This window comes from Vombatus ursinus, unplaced genomic scaffold (genome assembly GCF_900497805.2).
Source record: "Vombatus ursinus unplaced genomic scaffold, bare-nosed wombat genome assembly UNPS02014817.1, whole genome shotgun sequence".
In the NCBI taxonomy this organism is placed as follows: domain Eukaryota; kingdom Metazoa; phylum Chordata; class Mammalia; order Diprotodontia; family Vombatidae; genus Vombatus; species Vombatus ursinus.
The window spans coordinates 11708686-11728194 of record NW_020954595.1 but is presented as its reverse complement, the minus strand read 5'-3'; the positions used below and the strand labels follow the sequence as shown (position 1 = coordinate 11728194).

At 49.7% G+C, this 19509-nt stretch overlaps 1 protein-coding gene across 1 annotated transcript in view; it reads left to right on the top strand.

Annotated features, from left to right (window-relative positions):
- DLEC1 (DLEC1 cilia and flagella associated protein) overlaps positions 1 to 19509 on the top strand; it is a 77117-nt gene that overhangs the window by 41254 nt on the left and 16354 nt on the right. The window contains exons 18-26 of the mRNA XM_027835915.1: positions 229 to 359; positions 882 to 1040; positions 1970 to 2109; positions 6194 to 6347; positions 7465 to 7575; positions 8460 to 8590; positions 12727 to 12909; positions 13632 to 13702; positions 15635 to 15786. Of these exons, the coding sequence (XP_027691716.1) occupies positions 229 to 359; positions 882 to 1040; positions 1970 to 2109; positions 6194 to 6347; positions 7465 to 7575; positions 8460 to 8590; positions 12727 to 12909; positions 13632 to 13702; positions 15635 to 15786 (1232 nt within the window). The remainder of the gene's footprint in view (positions 1 to 228; positions 360 to 881; positions 1041 to 1969; positions 2110 to 6193; positions 6348 to 7464; positions 7576 to 8459; positions 8591 to 12726; positions 12910 to 13631; positions 13703 to 15634; positions 15787 to 19509) is intronic.

Below are 19509 nucleotides of genomic sequence, written 5' to 3'. Positions count from 1 at the left end.
GGCACAAGCAGAAGGCGTGCCCGCCTCAGAGGCTCTTGGGGTTTGAGGTGGACGCTCAGGACAGGTGGCTCCAATGTGGCGGGCAGCAAAGGGCCAGTGGCAAAGCCGGGAGCAGTCCTCAAGGTGGGGCTGGCGGAAGCACGCTCATTGGGGCTCGCTTCTGGTCCCTGAACTAGAGCACTCCAGAATTCATGTCGCTAGTGACTTTGTGGTCTTTTCCTTTCCTAGACCCTAATGAAAAGGGTGAATTTGAATTGAATTTCACTGGTGGTGTTCCTGGAGTGACAAGCCAGGAGCTGCTGTGTAAAATTGAGCGCTCCCCCGTACCTGTGGTGCTGCACATTGAGGCCGCCTTCAAGGTAAGGATGTGCGTGAGCCCCCGCCAGGGAAGGAAGGCTGTTGTCCGCTTCCGTGGAAGACCTTGGGCCTTGGAGAACTGCTCCTACAAATGGAGGGTCAGAGACGGATGGATGGAGAAACAAAAAAACATTTATTGATTACTTACCATGTGCCAAGCCCTGCTCCCAAGGGGTTCACATCCTATTTAGGGGAGACAGTGTTTGGAGTAAAGGGGAGCTGTATAGGCTGCAGAAGCCCCAAGGGTGCAGCAGCAGGTCGAAGAGCCCAGAGGCCTCAAAGTTTGCCAGTGCTGGGGCTATCCTGGTGTAGCGACAGGAAAGGGGGCAGGACTGGAGTGGGTCATTCCCAGCTTATCCCTGTGGCACTGGCCCTCGGTGGGGTCTGGCGGCCCAGGGGTCAAGGTCAGGGTGAAAGGAAGGCAAAGGGAAGGGCCTACCCCTAGCAGGCAGCAAAGGCTACTGAGAATCTGCCAAAGGAGAGTGTGGGGACTGACATGTGAAGGGTCTTTTTTGGTGCCTTAGGGACCAACGCTTAGCATCGATGTCTCAGCCCTGCAGTTGGGTCTGGTTCGACTGGGGAAGAAGGCAGTCGGCTTTGTAAGCATTCAGAACACGAGCCAGCTCCCAGCAAAGTGGAAGATGCGGGAGAGCCCCGCGTGCCTCAAGGAAAGGAAGGAAAAAGTAAGCTCCCTGCGGCCCGCGCCCTGGTCAGCGGTCTGGAAGCCACAGCTGGCTCTGGGCTTGGGGACGTGGTCAGTGGTTCTCCAAGCTCCACGGGATCCTCCTCCCCCGTGGCTCTACCCCAGACTGAGCTCCCCGGGCCCTTCTTGTCTTGGTGCTTGCTGAGAAAGAACGGACTCAGGACCCACTCGGAACCTCAGGCTCCACCTGTCCACAGTGGAGCTCCCCCCGCCCCCGCCTCTCACTCCTGTTGCTGTTGATGCCCCCGCCATTCTCTCAGTCGCGGGGCTCCAAGCCCCAAAGCCAGCTTGACACCGAAGCCGGGAGTGCGGGGCTGGAAGGGACTTCTCCAGGCTCCACACACACAGGTCCCTCGACCGATCCTTGTACGCCGTGGACTCCAGGCGCCTCACCAGCCTGACTGCCTTCCTGGGACCCTCTCCAGCTTATCTGGGTCCTCTGGAGACTGTGGTGCCAGCACTGTCACTCTCCAGGGAAGGCTAAGAAGGGTGTGACCGCCACCCTGATCCTGGAAGCTCCTTCACCTTCCCCTGATCTGTGTCTCCTGTGATCCCGAGGCCCTTCACCGTCCAGGCCCCTCCTCTGGCACTCCTCTGCTCCCCGCCAGGAGTCTTCGTCCAGGGCTCAGGGCTCCCCTCTTCTGCAGCGTGTGCCCCTGTGCTTGGCCTCCTGCCCAGGTCCCCTTGAGCAGAGGCGGCAGCCTGAGGCCATGGCAGCACGTCTCCTGGACCAGGTGCAGATGTAATTGGGAAGCATTTACCAAAATGAACCCAAGTGCAGTGCGGCCCAGAGAGCGTTCCTTTGTGGCTCCCTGGTCAGTGTGCTGCTCGCCCCCTTTCCATCTGAGTCTGACGCCCCGCGCCGAGCGTCACTCGTCAAAGCAGCGCAGCTCTCCTCTTCCTCCGCAGGTTTCTCCCTTCATCATTCGGCCTCCCCGGGGCCGTATTCCTCCTCTGGGACAGCTCCGCGTGACTGTTCTCTTTGAAGCTAAATGCTGCCGGAGCCTCCGGACAGTCCTGGAGCTGCAAGTGGAGAACGGAGAGCCAAGGTAGGGGCTCGAGCCGCTGGTCCAGGAGCCCTGGCTGCGCCTCCGTCAATCAGTAATCGGTCGGTCGACACACATTTATTAAGCACCAGGCACTGTGCTAAGCGCTGGGGGTACAAAGAGAGGCAAAAGATGATCCCTGCCCTCTGGAGCTCCCAGTCTGTGGGGGAAGCAACCTACAGACAAAGCCATATGAAGCATCCATCTGTCCGTCCGCCTGTCCATCTGTCTGTCTGTCTGTATGATGCTGCCCCGGCCAGCATCCGCAAATCTTTTTTTTTTTCCCAAATCATTGTTTTTCTCTGGGAACAGGCTCTTTCAGAGATGCCAAGTGGCCGTGGTTCTTTGGGACAGCTCGCGAGCTGGGCTCTGTTGTTTCTGAGAATAGAATTCTGAGTGGAATACTATTTAAACCGAAGGTGTGCACGAGGCGATTTGAACGTCGCTAAAAAAGGCGCCACGACCCAGCTAACATCCGTGGTTGAGATCAGAGTCCTGACCACCTTTGCCAAGTCCCTCCTGTGTAGGAAGGCCCATCCCAAGGTGTTGGAGGGGGTGGAGAAAGGGAAATGTGCCTCTAACTGCCTTCTCTGCCTGCACTCGGTGTCCCTCGGGCCCCCCAACCTGCCCCCTCCCCCTCAGCAGGCCGCACAGCCGGCTCCTCCTCCCCCAGCCCACCCTTCAGATCACCCCAGCTCCTTCAGGTTTGGCTGCCATCTCAGAGTGTGGGATGGCCCAGCTCCTTCCCAGTGCTGACTCTTCACCTTTACCCTGGAACCCAGGATTGCTCTTCAGTGACCCCCCTCCCCCGAATTCTCAGCCTTCTTATCCACCAGCTCTGTCCCTGCTGCCTTTAAACCTGCCTGACTTTTATTCTTTAAAAAAGCTTTACTGAGTTTTGCTCGATAACTCCCCCCGAGTTAGCAATCTATAGTCCCCCCCCCCCGGCTTTTACACCAAACTCCTAGAAAAAGTTGCACACACTTATAGCCTTTACCAACTCAATGAGGGAGGTGGGGAAGGAGGAGGGGAGAGAATTTGGAGCTCAGAGTTTTAATGATGAATGTTTAAAATTGCTTTACACGTGATTGGGGGTTACTAAAATACCAAATTAAAGAAATGAAAAAGAAGAAGGTTGTCTACCCTGGCTGCCTTCCCTTCCTTGGCTCCCCGTCGCTGCCTCTGGCTTCCATCCCCGCCACTCAAGGCAGACAGCTCTCTAACTTTCTTCTCTCATTTGGCGGGCAACTTCATCAGCTCTCCAGATAATCTCTGTATTAAGTTATTTTTGTCCTCTGAACTTAACAAACGCCAACCAGAATTAGCATTTCCATATACAGAGGAGAACAGAAAAGAGAACTGTAATTGATACGTCTCCAGTGTGTTCACTTGGGCAGGTGACTCTCAAAGCTGTCCTGCTGGTCTGTGTTCTCTTCTGGCCTTCCGTCATTCCTTTCTGTGCACTTAAAATGCTTCTGGGATCCTTCTTTCTTCTCTTTACCTCTCTCCCTTCCAACTCCTGTCCCCAATCATAAAAAAGAAAAGAGAGAAAAACAAAACTTATGAAACACTTATACATAGTCAAGAAAAATAAATTCATTGGCCTTATCCAAAAGTGTATGTCTCACTCCAATCTTGAGGCTGTCGCCTGTCTGGAGGGGGCAGCATGCTTCGTCGCAGGTCCTCTGGAGTCATGGTTGGTCACTGAGTGCTCTTAAGTCTGCAAAGCTGAGTTTCTTTACAGTTTTGTAGTCACTATACAAACTATTCTTCCAGTTCTGTGCACTTCACTTTGCATCAGTTGATGAAAGTCTTCTTAGATTTATTGAAACCATCCCTTTCAGCATTTCCTACAGCTGAACAAATTATGGTGTATGAATGTCCAGCCTTTTGATAATTAATATTCAATAATTGGTGATTTTAATATTTAACTAATGTTTAATAATTTAATAGTTAATTCAACAACTTGTCACTACCCAGTTCTTTGCCACTACAAAAACAGCTGTGAATATTTTTGTGCACAGGTGTCCTTTTCCTTTTTCTTTGATCTCCTGGGGTATGTAGGCATAGTGGTGTGTCACTGGGTAAGAGTGTGCAGAGTTGAGTGACTTTGCAGAATGCCTGAGCCATTCAGTGCTCTACAAAGGATGCTTTAGTGTGCCTCTTTCCCTTCAGCCCCTCCAACATTTGTTATTTTCCTTTTTTGTCATCTTTTCTAATCTTATGGGGATAAGGTATGACCTCAGAGTTATTTTAAGTTACATTCCCCTAATTATTAGTGATTTGGAGTATGTTTTCATGTGACTGTTGATAGCTTAGATTTCTTCCTTTGAAAACTTCCTATTCATATCCTTTGACCACTTATCAGTTAGGGAATGGTTCTTGTTCTTATTGATTTGAACCAATTATACATCTTAGAAATGAGACCTGTATCAAAGAAACTTGCTTCAAATATTTTCCCCAGTTAACTATTTCCTTTCTAATTTTAGCTGCATTGATTTTGTTTGTGCAAAAACTTTGAAATTCTGTTGAATTCGATTGAAATTGCTCTTTTTTTCTGAGATTCTCTCTATGCCGTTTGGTCACGAAGTATCCACTGATCCAGAAGGACATTTCTTTATTGTTCCCCTCATCTGGCTAAGATGTAACCGTTCACATCTCAGTCACAGACCCATCTGTAGCTTCTCTTGATACATGGTGGGAGATGTTGATGTAAACCTAATTTCTGCCGGACTGCTTTCTTCTTTTCCCAGAGACTTTTGCCCAGAGGTGAGTCTTTACTGCAGTGGTTTATCAAACACCCCACTGCTATTCTGTAGGGTGAGTTACACACCTCTTCCTCTGATTGACTTCAGTGGCCTCTTCAGTGGTGAGCCTGACAAATGCTCTTCCCCCTCCTCATTCTACTTGCTCTCTCTGGAACTGTTGCCCTTGCTGACCACCCCTTGCCTCAGGGCCCTTTCTCCTCCCTGGGTTTTTAGAACATTGCTCTGGTCAGGTTCTCTTTCTCCCCAACTGTAGGTGTCCCCCAGGGCTCTGTCCTGAGTCTCTCCTCCCTCTACATGTATGTGATCTCTCTCTCTCTCCTCCTTCTCTCTCTGTCTCTCCCTGTCCCTGTCTCTGTCCGCCTTCCTCTCCTCCTCCTCCTCTCCCTCTCTCTCTGTCTCTCTGCCTCTCTCTTCCTTTTCCTCTCCCCCTCCCCCATTTCTCTTATCTCTTTCCCACCTTCCTTTCCCCTGTTTCTCCCCATCCTTCTTGCCTTCTTCTCTCTGTCTCTGCCTCCCTCTCTTGCCCTCCACATCCTCCCATCAGCTCCCATGAACTCAAAGACCATCTTTATGCCTGTGACTTCCAGATCTGTAGAGCCCTCATCAGCCTCCCCAAGCATTAGCCAAACATCCCCAGCTGCCCTGTGTACATCTACCTCCGCATGTCTCTTAGACATCTCGACTCAGAATCGTCATTACTGTGGGAGAAGATTCCTTAGGTGGATTGTGGCCCCTTTGGGAGGATGCTCCCAAATAATTGGGTGTGGTTTGCTTTTGACCAGCACAGTACCCAAGGAATCATGAACACCAGAGGCACTTCATGCCTTGCTGGCCTTTGGGGGAGCGGCTCAAGGTGCTGCTTTGGCAGCAGCCCCTAGGACTGAGGCCTCCGAGGGCCCAGGGTGTGCTGAGCTCCCTCGGGTCTCAAGGGACACTCCTGAGAGAATGCTGGAGGAAGGCAGCTGTCTGGTGCCAGGGGGAGCTACATGTATGTGATCTCTCTCTTTCCTCCTTCTCTGCCAGTGCAGAGAAGCTCGTGGGAGGCGGGTCCCTGGGCTCAGAAGAGGCCTCACGGATGAAACCTGGAGTCTGACCTGGGCCTGAGTGTCCTGGGAAAGTTATCAGAGACATGGGGATGCTGGGTCACTGGTGCTGAGTGCTTTCTGAGTAACAAGCTTGGTGGGAGGGAAAGAGGAAGGCACACACATTGAACAGAATTGGGGAAGGATTTGGGGGAGGCCCGAGCCCCGGGCCCTCCAGGCCTGAGCTAGGGAAGGGTCAGCCAACAATGCCTGACCCCGTGCCCCCTTTGCGTCCAGCTACCTGCCTGTCTATGGCGAAGTGCAGAGGCCTTATGTCTACCTGATGTCCAGCCAGCTTGTGCTCAGCGACATGTACTTTGGCATTCCCACGGAGGCCACCGTCACGCTCTTTAACGGGACACTTCTGCCCACCAAGTTCCTGTGGGGGAAGGTAAGAGAGGCCTCTTCCATCCAGGCTTGGGGGAATGCGCTGGCCGGCCTGGCCAAGGTGGAGGGAGGAAGAAGAACGGCGCCCACGTGTCTAGGGCACCAGGTGGTTTGCAGAGTGGTTTACCCACACTAGGAGCTTGTTCTGGTGAGCAGAGCACAAAGGCCACAGGATCGTAAGATGCTCAGAGACCATCAGTGAGGCCAGCCCCTCATTTTATAGATTTCACATTTCAGCTCCAAAGCTCATGGAGAGTGCCCACAGCAGGCAGTGAGACAGGGCCCATGGCCTTTCGGGCGTCCCACAGGGGTGGTCTGGTAGACAACCTCATCCCAACGTGTCTAAAATGGACTTTGTTTTCTTCCCCCCCACCTTTCCTGTTACTGAGAGGGTGCCCCCATCCTCCCCATCCCCCAGGCTGCCAACCTAGGGGTCATGCTGGACTCCTCTCTCTCGCCCCCCAGATCCAATATGGTGCCAGGGCCTGTCAATTTCACCTCTGCAGCATCCTTTGAATATGCCCCTTCTCTCCTCTGAGGAGAGCTAATAATGGCTAGTGATTTAATCTACGTTGCTTTACAAATATTATTTCATTGGGTCCTCACAATCACCCTAGGAAGTAGGTGCTATGATTACCTCCCTCCCATTTATAGATGAGGAAACTGAGGTAAACAGAGGTAAAATGACTTGCCCAGGATCACACAGCCAGTGAGTGTCTGAGGTTGGATTTGAACTCAGCTCTTCCTGACTGACAGACCTGGTCTTGTGGGCCCCTGAGGCAGTGCCATTCCAGTTTACCCAGATAACTTCTTCTAAGCTCCCGACTTCTACTGGGGTGGTTCTGTCTGAGAGCTAGGAAAGGAGGTGGTCCAGTGCCCAGTAACCCTGCCTTAATGGTTCCCTTTTGGCATACAAAGAGAAGAGGGTCTCCTGGAGGAAGATGAGGTCAAGACTGTTGGCATGTGCCCCAGATCCACTGAGCCACTGGGGCATCATGACATGGCCTTGTGGGTGCTGTGCCTTCCTTTGGCCAAGGAGGGACTGGCTGAGCCTTTGGAATCTCGGAGGTTAATCTGGAAATGTCTGAATAGCTTAGAAGAGAATTTCCCTTTATTGACAGCTTCTGGGGACTCATTCTAGCCTCTGCCTAGTGGACGTCTGCCCCAGAAATGGCCTCTTGGGCCCCAATGAGGAGAAGCAGGTCTACCTGCGGTTTACAGCTTTCACTATGGTAAGGGCAGCAACGGAAGCGTTGTCTCATGATGTCCCTGGTGGGAGAGGGGGCTCTGACCTGGCCCGAGCCTCAGAGAGGAGGGAAAGGCCATAACGTCTCCTGGGGCTTCGAGGAGGCCCTGGGCAAGGGCCCCAGCACGCACTCTGGCCTCGGTGTCCACCCTGGAGTTCTGCGGAATGCCCTGCTCTCTCTCTCATGTGTGAGCTCCAGAACCTGCCCACATCACTTACCCCGTTTCAGGTCAAGAGGTTTTGCAGTCAGGTTTTTCATTTTTTCCAAAATCAGAATCCACATTTTGATGCCAGAGGGTGAGAAGGCTCTAAGCCTTCTGTGTCAAAGGGTCCTCCTTTCCCTGTTATGACAGGGCTTAAATTTTCTGAGCCTGCGGGTCCCACAAAGGAAAACTTACTTTCATAGGTCTTATGTTTACATTTGCAAGTATTTTGTGTTTCTGAGAACTGGGAGTGAGGACCCCGGTCCTCTCCCCTCCTCCATCCAGGGTGAAGCTGTTGGCCCTCTCCCCACCCCGGACTCTTCCCTCTATCAGTCCCCAGGGCCTCGTGGCTCCCCGTCATTCTAACTCCACCCGTCACTGGTGGCCTGAATGCATGTGCTGAACGGTCTGGCTCTGACCTGCTCAGGATAGTCAACAAAGAGATAGATCGTCCAGGCATGGCGGCCTCTTGAGAAGAAGGCAGAGGGGACGTCCTGAAATTCTAAATATAGACATCCTTAGAAATGGACTGCCCAAGTAGGTCCAACAATCATTGACCCGAGAAGCAGGGCAGTTCTCGTTTTCCAGTGACCTCTCACACATTTCCCAAGCTGGTTCTGGATCTTGGCTTGGTTAACAAGAAGGTAGGACTTTGTTCTGCTTTTAGGATGAACTGACAGACCTTGCCCTCCTGTGTCACATAGAAGGGGTGAAGAAATCTCTTGTTCTGGGCATTTCAGGGAAGCCCAAAGGGCTGGATGTGACCTTCTCAATACCCCAGGCTGATGGCCAAAGCAGGTAAGCCAGGCCTCTAAGGGGACAGCCAACCTTGCCTCACCTTGCGGTTTAATAGCTGAAGGAGCTTGGGCGAGTCCTGGGTGATCGGGAAGATGGCAGTGCCCTCCACAGAAACTGACCAGTTTGGAGGAAGGGCAGGTTTATGGAGCATGATAATGGATCCTGTTTTGAACACTTAGAGCTCGAGCTACCAGTGGAACATCAGGTGACCCCTAGCAGACAGTTCACAATGTGAGATGGGTGTCAGAGAGAGACAAGGATTGATGAGATAGATTTGGATGTCATCTACATGGAGATGACCACTGAACCATGGATACTGATGAGTGTAGAAGAGGGCCCGACATCCACGCTTAGGGTGGAGGGGGAGGCTGAGGAAGAGTGGGCCAGCCTGTAGCGGAGGGGCGCTAGAAGGAGAGAGGGAGTCAGTGTCAAGAGAGGTCAAGGAGGATGAGGACTGATCAGAAGACAGATTGTAAGAGATTAGGACATGAGTGGATGAGATAGAAAGTGTGCTACGCTCCTTCTGGGGCTGTCCCTTGAGCCAGAACGGCACCTTCTAGGCAGACTTATCCTGGGCATCAAGCAGGAATGGGCAAATGAATAAAAACATTTCAATTCAGCTCAACAAACAGCGTTTATTAATCACTCACTGCTTGCAAGCCCTGTACCAAGGTCTGGGCATATGAATGGAAAAGAAAGATCCTGTTCTCAAGAATTCACGTTCTGGCCGGGGCAACACCGGCTAGAGGGTGTAGAGGGTGGCTCAGCTGCCGGGCAGACAGAGAGGAGCCGGGGTCCTCAGCAGCGACGCACATCCGCGTCTTTTCTTTTTCCAGTATATTTTTGTTTGTTTCATTATTTGTTTTCCAGTTACATTTCTTTTTTTAAAGTTTTAATTTCACCTTCAAGTTAATATCGCATTTACTCTCATGCCACAAGTTTGCTTTCTTCCCTTCCTCTGAGGACATCTTTTTATTTACATTTTTTATATTTATTTTATTTATTTTTTGGTTACATTTTGAGTTCCGAGTCGTCTCCCTCCTTCCCAGCCCCGCATTAGAGAAGGCCACCGTTTGATGCAGAGACGTAGCGGGAACCTTACAACACTTCCACGTATCAATTCTTTCTCTGGAGGTGGAGAACATATTCCTTCATAGCTGATTTTAATGTTGATATTACTCAGAACAGCTCAATCATTCACAGTTACTCGTTGAACAATATCGCTGTTACAATGTACAACATTCTCTTGGTTCTGCTCATTTCACTCTTCATTATTTCGTGCAAGTCTTTCCATGTTTATCTTAAATCAGCCTGCTCATCATTTCTTATAGCACAGTAGTATTTCATCATAATCACATACCACACTCGGTTCAGTCATTCCCCAGTTGACAGACATCTCCTCAATATCCAGTTCTTTGCCACCAGAAAGAGACCTGCTATAAATAGTTTAGAACATACAGGTTCTTTTCTTTTTCCTTGATCACCTTGGGAAACAGACCTAATGGTAGTATTGCTGGGTCAAAGGGTATGCATAGTTTTATAATTTGGGGGACATAATTCCAGATTGCTCTCCAAATGTTTGGATCAGTTCCCAATTCCACCAGTAGTATATTAGTATCCCAGTTTTTCCACAGACCTTCCAACATTTGTCATTTTCCCCTTCTATCATTTTAGCCAATCTGATAGGTATAAGATGGTACCTCAGAGTTGTTTTAATTTGCCTTTCTCTAATCAATAATGATTTACAGCATTCTTTCGTATAACTATATACAGCCTTGGTTTCTTCTTCCAAAAACTGCCTGTTTATATCTTTTTACCATTTATCAATTAGGGATTGATTCATATTCTTATAAATTTGAGTTGGTTTTCTGTATAGTTGAGATATGAGGCCCTTATCCAAGAAATTTTCTATAAAACATTTTCCCCAATTTTCTGCTTTCCTTCTACTCTTGACTGAATTGGTTTTATTTGTACAAAAACTTTTTTTTTTAAGTAAGGTTATCTATTTTTTTTTTTTTTAGGCAATTGGGGTTAAGCAAAAACTTTTTAATTTAATGTAATCAAAAGTATCTATTTCACATCCCACAATGCTTTCTATCTCTTGTTTATTAATAAATTCTTCTTCTATCCATAAGTCTGATAGGGAATGTGTTCTATGCTCTTCTAATTTACTTATGATATCCCCCTTTAGGGGGATACATAGGCCATGTATCCATTTTTACCTTATCTTGGTAAATGGTGTAAGATACTGGTCTATACCTAGTCTCTGCCAGACTGCCTTTCAGTTTTCTCAGCAATTTTTTTTTTTTTACCAAATAGTAAGTTCTTATCCAAAAAGCTTAGATCTTTGCATTTATGAAACACAGGTTGACTGTAATCATTTACTACTATGTATTGTATACTTCCTCTATTCCACTGGTCTTTCTTTCTATTTCTTAACCATTACCAGATAGTTTGATAATTACCACCTTATAATACAATTTAAGATTGGCACTGCAAGACCTCCTTCCTTTACATTTTTTTTCATTAATTCCTTTGGTATATTTGACCTTTTGTTCTTCTGAGTGAATTTTGTTATTATTTTTTCTAGTTTAATAAAATAATTTTGTTGTATAATTGGGATTGCACTGAATAAGTAGATTAGTTTAGGTGAAATTATCATTTTTATCATATTAGCTCTACCTACTTATGAACAATTAATATTTCTCCAATTATTTAAATCTAATTTTATTTGTATAAAAAGTTTTATAATTATGTTCATATAGTTCCCGGCTTTGTCCTGGGAGGTATGCCGTTATTTTAAATGAAACATCTCTTACTATCTCTTCTTGCAGGGCTTTGTCGGTGATATATAGAAATGTCAGTGATTTATGTGGATTTATGTTACGTTCTGCTGCTTAGCTAAATTATTGTTTTGACTAATTTCTTAGTTGAATCTCTAGGATTTTCCAAATATACCATCATATTGTCCACAAAAAGAGATAGCTTTATTAGCTCATTGCCCATTCTGACTCCTTCCGTTTCTTTTTCTTCTCTTACTGCTATTACTAGCATTTGTGGGACAATACAGAATAATAGTGCTGATTTCTCTGTGGGCATCTGTGTTTCACTCCTGATCTTGTTGGGAAGGCTTCTAGCTTATCCCCCTTACAGGTACTGCTTGCTGATAGTTTTAGGTGGATTCTTCTTGTCATTTTAAGGAGAAATCCATTCATACCTCTGCTTTCAGGCGTTTTTAATAGGAATGAATGTTGTGTTTTGTCAAAAGCTTTTTCTTCATCTATTGAAATAGTCACATGATTGTTACTGCTTTTGCTATTGATTCAATCAATTATGTTAATAGTTTTCCTTATATTGAACCAGCTCTGCACTCCTGGTATAAATCTCACTTGGCCACAATGTATAATCTTTGTCATATATTGGTGTAGTCTCCTAGCTAGTATTTTATTTTATTCAGGATTTTTGCATCAATATTCATTAGTGAAATTGGTCTAAATTTTCCTTGTTTTTGCTCTTCATGATTCAGGTGTCAGCACCATATTTGTTTCATAAAAGGAGTTTGGTAAATGACTTTGGTTCATAAAAGTTTGGTAAATGAGTTTGGTTCATAAAAGGACTGCCTCTTTGCCTGTTATTCCAGATAATTTATTTAATATTGGAATTAGTTGATCTTTAAACGTTTGGTAGAATTCACTTGTAAATCCATCTGGTCCTGCCAATTACATTTCAGATTTTTTTAAAATTCTGAGTTCCAAATCTTCTCTCTCTCCTGCCTCTCTCCAGGAGAGAGGCAAGCTATATGATATCAGTTATATACGTGAAGACATGCAAAATATATCCGATCCATTTCTGATGTTAAACCATTTGACGCTGCTGAGGACTCTGGTGTTGAGAACTTTTTTCCTGGGTCTTCAGTAGCTGTGACAGCTGAGGGGATAGGAGCTGCCATACCTGAAGAGGTCATTGCCAGTTTGCATCTGCACAGAGATTGTGCCCCTGCATGATGGCCAGGGGTCTGAGGGAGGCTGCTGCTTCCAAGGCCTCCATCGGGGTCCAAAGGAATGAGTCTCCATCTCTCCAGGCCTAGGAGATGGGTTGTCCATCAATGGCCCATGGCATGGTCTTGCTGTTTTCAGTGAGGACCAGGAGCCGAGCAGTCCTCAGGATCTCTGCTTGGACTTCGGCTCCAGCGTTCCATTGAGATGTCTCCTGAAGCGGCAGCTGACCCTGACCAACAATTCCGCAATAAAAGCATCCTTTTCTCTGGAATTTGATTATTTTGGGGTCACTGAAGAAATCTGGGCCAAAAAACCGAGGCTGTAAGTTTTCCCCACCTCTCTGTAATGTGTCACACGTCCCCAACTTCCCCAGTCTCCAGGGGGGCCATGCCGCTCCTTGACCCTCACTGGGTAGAATCTGAAGCGTTTTGTTCCAGGATGTTTTCTTGGGCTTTGCAAGCAGAGGAGGCTGGTCTTAGCTCTAAAATGGCTCTTGATTACAAGCTGTCCTTGGGTTGAGAATGCCCGGGATGGTGGGGAGGAGATCCTCAGAGTGGCTCCACGCGCTGGCAGGGGTGGGGGGTCATACAGGTGGTCAGGTCCCTCATTCCATGCACTTGTGGGACGAGGGGCAAACATGTGGTGGTCCGTGGGCCCAGGGGTCAGGGACTGGGAGCCCAGTCAACTGGTGCAGAGCCCAGTTAACTAATGTTTAGGAACCTATGAAAAGGGCCTCAGTGGAATGGGCTTGGAAAGCAGGCCAAGGGGACTGGCCCGTCTAGGGCTGTCTGAGCCAAGCACTGCAGCCGGACCACAAAGAGGGGGCCCGAGAGGGAGAAGGGCTCTTGCCCCATTCCGGGAGCTTCTCTAGGCAGAGACCAGTGGGAGGGAGGTGGGAGCTCTGGTCCCTGGGAGTATGGACGTGTAAGGGAAGGGAGGGCCGGCCATCCCCATCGTCCTGGGCCGTCCTCTCGGGGGCATGGGATGGGACAATGGATGCCCTCGGCTGGCTTGACCACCCTTCCTTTTTGCTCCTTTTTAAGCCCTGACGTACCACCTGCCATGAGACATTCAGTGAGGATTGCAAAGCACATGGCCAGGAGGGACCTTCTAGGTATGAGTGACCTCGTGCTTGCCCCAGTCTTGCTGGACTGCAGCCTGTCTCTGGGGAGGGTCGCGCCCCTTGGAGGGTACACTGGGGAGGGGAGCAGCCGGGGCAGTAACCCACCTGCCCCAGGGCGTGTCCCGAGCCCCCATTTCAGGTCAGGGCCATTTAATGTCTCTTGTCTAAGAGGGCGCAGGCGGGGCTACAGAGCTTTGCTCCTTCCAATTCCCTGTGACAGCAGGAATCCAGCGTCTTTCTAGCCTTCTGGCCAAGTAGAGGGGAAGGGTGGGCCTGCTTAAGGGAAGAGTTCTGCTGGCACCTGATCCATCAGAAGAGCCATGAACAAGCCCCCGGTGTAGGGGGTCGGTCACAGGCTTAGAGCTGGAGGGGAACCTAGGGGCGGCTCCCAAGTCCCCTCGTGCCCAGAAAGGAGAGGCTGGAGAAGGGGTATTCAGAATGCATGCCATCTTGGGCTGGGGGGAGGGGCGAGAGGGGGAGAAAATTTGGAACTCAAAAATCTTGTGGAAGTGAATGTTGAAAACTAAAAATAAATAAATTTTTAGAAAAGAGAGAGGCTGACTTCCCAACATCACTCAGGCAACTGCCTTCACTCCTCAGAGCCTCAGTTTCCTCACCTATAAAACAGTGCTAATGGTGTTTACACTCCCTCCCTCACAAGACTGTTGTATGGAAAGAAAGTGCTTTTAAACCTCAAGGCACTTGTGCATTTTATTTCTGTTAATATAAAAATAATAACATTTATATAGTGCTTTAAGTAGGTCAAATATCTCATTTGATCCTCACAATGACCTCTCAACAACTGGGAGGTAGTCACTCTCATTATCCCCATATTACAAACAAGGAAATTGAGGCAGAGGACGGTTGAGTGACCTGTCCAGGGTCACGCAGCTAGTAAGTGCCTGAGGCTGGATTTGAACCTGGGTCTTCCTGACTCTAGGCCCAGAGCTCTATCCACTGCACTCCCAGCTGCCTGCTAAGAATACTTTTCTTTCTATTCTCTTCAGTTCTGTTCTGAAGAATTCCATTGTAAGAGATGAAGAAACAAAAGATAATCACAGAGATTTTTTTTTGATTTCCGTTGCAATGATGTCAGATTAGGCTGCGAGGGGCAACTGAGTGATGCAGTAGATATAACCCTAGGTTTGGAGTCAGGAAGACCCGAGTTCAAATCCAGCCTCAGACACTTTCTAGCTGCGTGACCCTGGGCAAGTCTGTGTGCCTCCAATAACAGCACCTACCTTGCAAGGCTGTTATGAGGATCAAGGGAGATAATACAAGTAAAGCTCTTAGCACAGTGTCTGGCACCTAGTAGGTGCTTAATAAATGCCTGTTTCCTTGCTCCCTTGAGCGTAAATATGGTGCCTTCTGCTAATAGTATCATTTTCCTATAGTGAGTTAGCTCTGTGCCCGTCCCTGGTTAAGGATCAACGTGCACATGAAGCCAGCACAGGAGACAGATGCAGGACAAACTGGTTTCTCCCTCTCCGAGTAGGGGTCCCACTGACCAGTAGCAGGGAGCCCGGAGCGTCAGCTTCAGTGACCTTCTGTAGAATCTGGCTCCTTAGGAGGACGGGCACGAGGGAATTAGAGGGCAGAAGAATAAGCCCAAGGTGATCTGAGCACTAGGCAGCGCCCTCGCAAGTCCAGGGTGCAGCCTGACCCGGGCCGTGGGGTGGCTCCTGCCACAAGAAAGTATGGTGGTTGTCTGCAGGGCCCGAGAGTCTGGCCTGAACAAGGCCTGCCTGTGGACGTGTTGGTGGCTGCGACGGCAGTGGTGTCCCCTAAGGAAGGGCACGTCCTCTGTGAAGGGTGGAGCTTGACCTGGGTGGCTGCTCTGGATCTGAGGTCCCTCCTGGGAACGCGGCTCGTTTTTTCCCGGGAGGGAGGCTGAGTCTTCCCTTTACACCGTTCTGTTCCTAGACTCTATAGAAACTCTCCTATCCAAAGAGAAAGGAGCCGCTTTCTTTCCTCACGTCTCCCAAGGGACATTGGATGCCTTCCAGAAGCTGACCGTTGACATCACGGCGTGTAGCAACATGTGGGGAGATTACCACGATCAGCTCATCTGCAAGGTAGGGGGGGGTGGCCTGGCCCACGTGGGCGTGAGCAGGGCGCGGCAGAGAACCAGTGAGGAACCGAGGAGGGATGGGAGGAAAGGCGCTGTCAAAGATGAGCCAGGGACACGGCGAGGTTGAGGGGTGCAGCTGGGCGTGTTCCCAGGGCGTCCTTGTACCATAAGGGGAAAGGCAAGAGCTCTCCAAGCGCATGGAGCACAGCCTTCGAGGGAGTGGACAGAGGACGTGGACAAGAGTCACCTCGGAGGAGAAGGCAGGGATTGGTTGCAATTTGTGTCGTTGGTGGGAAATTCTGAACTGGGACAAGATCACAGATTCACTTGAGTGTTTGAGAGTTTGGTATTTGCTATGACCAGTGACTTCCAACTCCCTTCTTCTAAAAAGAAAAAAAAATTTTCACATCTGAATTCTGTCCCTCCCCTCCCCCCAACTCCACTGAGAAGACAAGAAAAACAAACCCATTGCAAACACCAGTAGTCGAGCAAAGCAAGTCCCGCATCGGCCATAGCCAATCTGTCTGTTGATAGATGTAGATACAGAAATGCCCCAGGCTGCGCTCTGAGCCCGTCCCCTGGAGGGGGGTAGCGTGTTTCATCATGAGTCTTCTCAGATTGGGATTGGTCATTGTCTTCATCAGAGTTTCTAAACCTTTGGAACAGAATGGAATGGAATAACTATTTATTAAATAATTAACAACTTTAGTAAAGTTGCAGGATATAAAATAAACCCACATAAATCGTCAGCGTTTCTCTATATTGCCAATAAAACCCAACAGAAGGAGATAAAGTCCATTTAAAATAACTGCAGACAGTATAAAACACTTCAGAGTTTACCTTCCAAGACACAAAGGAACTACACGAACCCAATTAAAGACAGGTGTAAACAGATGGAGAAATATTCATTGTTCATGGGTAGGTTGAATCAACATAATAAAAATGGCAGTGTTACCTAAATTAGTTTACTCATTCATTGCCGTACCTGTCACATGACCAAGGAGTTATTTATAGAGCTAGAAAAAATCACAAGATTCATCTGGAAGAACAAAAGGTCGAGAACATGAAGGCAGTGGATGAAAAACAAAGTGAAGAAAGGCGACCTGGCTGTGCCACAGCTCAGACTTTGTGGTGGGACTCCGTGCTTCTCTGCTCCTTCCCCCGGCCTGCCTCGTGCCTTTGGACATTCTGTTAGGGCTGGCACTGCCCTCGGTCTGGGATGCATCTGTCTCCGCTGTATTTTTGCTGCTTTTGAGTATTGGGTTATCCCAGGATCTCAGAGTCAGCCCACGCTCGGGACTTCCAAGCTGTCAGCGCTCCCAAATGATACGATCCGGGGTCTAGTCTCCCTGCTCGAATGAAGATTCGAGTCCTCCGCGTTCCTGACCCAGCTTTGGGCCTGAGCGGGACATCATCGGCCAGCTCGTTCCTGGTGGGAAGTTTGAGCGGACGCCGCTGGGCTCAGCCTGCTTCAGTGATGGACTGGGCCCCCTCCCCTTTGGTCATGCCGCCGCAGCTTCAGCTTGAGCACGAGGCTCTGCCCCTCTGCTCAGAGCCACGCCGGGGCTGCTGTTTGCTTCGGAGGCGGTCTTGCCGGGACCCCGCCCCGTTCCTCTCAATCTCTCGCTCTTGGGCACTGGCCCTTGTGGTGGGCGTGTGGCCCAGAGCTGGGTAGTGCGCTGCCACGTGGTACCAGGTGCCACACCCCGCCCCAGTTCAGGGATCTCTTCCTGCCTTGGAATCTTTGTGTGCCTGGAAGCTGGCGCCATCCCCAGATCTCTTAATCTGGCCCTCTGTGCTGTCTTAGGCTGGAAAAATGGTTCGCTATGATTTCTTCCTTGGATTTCCTGATCAGGTTTCAGGCTGGTGTGCATGCAGTGGAGAGTGTTGGGCCTGACATCAGGACTCATCTTCCTGAGTTCAAATCCGGCCTCAGACACTCACTCGCTGTGTGACCTGGGCAAGTCACTTCATCCTGTTTGGCTCAGTTTCCTCATCTGTAAAATGAGCTGGAGAAGGAAATGGCAAGCCACTCCAGCAACTTTGCTAAGAAAACGACTGACCAGCCGCATACTACTTCTTCCTGTTACTTCCCCATCTTTCACTCGACCTCTTCCAATTACCTTTTTAAAGACACGATCCCAGAGAAGTAGGTACAGTGAAGTCACCAGCTCTCCCTGACTTGGTCTGGCCAAGGCCCTTGTCTGGTTCTTCAGATAATTCCCTTCCCTCTTCATCTTCTGAAAGAGATGCTGGGGCGGGGGGAGAACTGAAACGACCCTCCTTGGGGTCCCTTTGCTTGCGTTCATTCGAGCGTTCCAAGATGAGATGACTGAGAATCCCATAAGGCAAGGTAGCCCCGGCTGCACTCTCCCCTGTGACTCGGAGACCCTCACTCTTTCTCAGGTCTGCAGCATCGTTTTGTGTCCACAGGTATTCAGACCTCTGTTCCAAGTCTCCATCCAGTCCCTAAAATCGTCAGAGCAGCCCTTTTTGGTATCAAAGAACTAGAAACAAAATCATTGTCCATCCACTGGGGAACGGCTCAATTAGTGTTCTGTAGTGAATGCAGAGGTGCAGGGGCATCGAGGCCGAGGCCATGAGCAGAGCCCAGACACTCCTAACGATGAGAATGGAGAGAACCACAGAAACAAGGTGTGAAGGCCAAGCTCCTCGTCGGGGCAAGCGGCGTTTGCTAAGAGACACCTGCCCTGGGTCGGGCCCTGGGTGTGTGCTCACAGCCCAGCAGAGGGGACGGCACGCAAAGACCAGGCTCAAATCGGCACGTTGGGGATGAAGTAGCGTCTCCGGCACTGAGCCAAGGAGGACCTGAGCTAAGATGGTTCTTCTAGAAGGTGGGACTTAGCTTACGCCTTGAAGGAAACCAAGGCAGTCAAGAGGCAGGAAGAGGAGCGAGAGTGTTGTCGGCAGAGGGGCAGCCAGGGAAGGTCCCCAGAGCGTCTCTGGGTCACAGACGAGAAGGGAAAAGAAGAGTGCAGAGGGAGGAAGGGGCCGGGTTGTGTCTGATCCCGGAGCTCAGAGGGAGCCACTGGGATGGGAGGAGGAGTGGGGCCACACCTACAGGTCAAGAAGATCACTTTGGTAGCCGTGTGCAGGAGGGTCTGGAGTGGGGAGAGGCTCTGGGCAGGCAAGAGTCTGGGTGTGACATGAGGGGGCCCTGCCCTAAGCAGGTGGCCGTCAGAGGAGACGCAGGGGAGTGCTGGGAAAGAGAGGCCGTGAAGGCAGAAATGACCGGATTTGGCAAAAGATTGGATGGAGGGTGGGGGGTGCAGTGAGAGGGAGTGAGGATTGGGGAATGACTCCTAGCTTGTGAGCCTGAGAGGGCTGGGAGGATGCCAAGGCTCTGGACAGTGAAGGGAAGCTGGGGGATGGAGGAGGGGTTCAGGGGAAAGACAGAGAGGTCTGTTTTGAACACAGTGAGTGTAAGACGTCTCCTGGACATCCACTTCAAGATGTCTGTGAGGGCGTTGGACATGTGAGACTGGAGGTCGGGAAAGAGTTAAGGGCTAGACACGTAGATCTGAAAGTCATCTGCATGGAGAAGATTAAGTCCGGGGGAGCTGATGAGATCCCAGGAGAGGAATAAGAGGAAACCCCAGGACAGAGCCCTGAGGGACACCCACGGTGAGGGGGCGCGACTGGAGGAGGATCCCCCAAAGGAGACAGAGGAGGAGTGGTCAGAGAAGGAGGAGGAGAACGGGGGGGG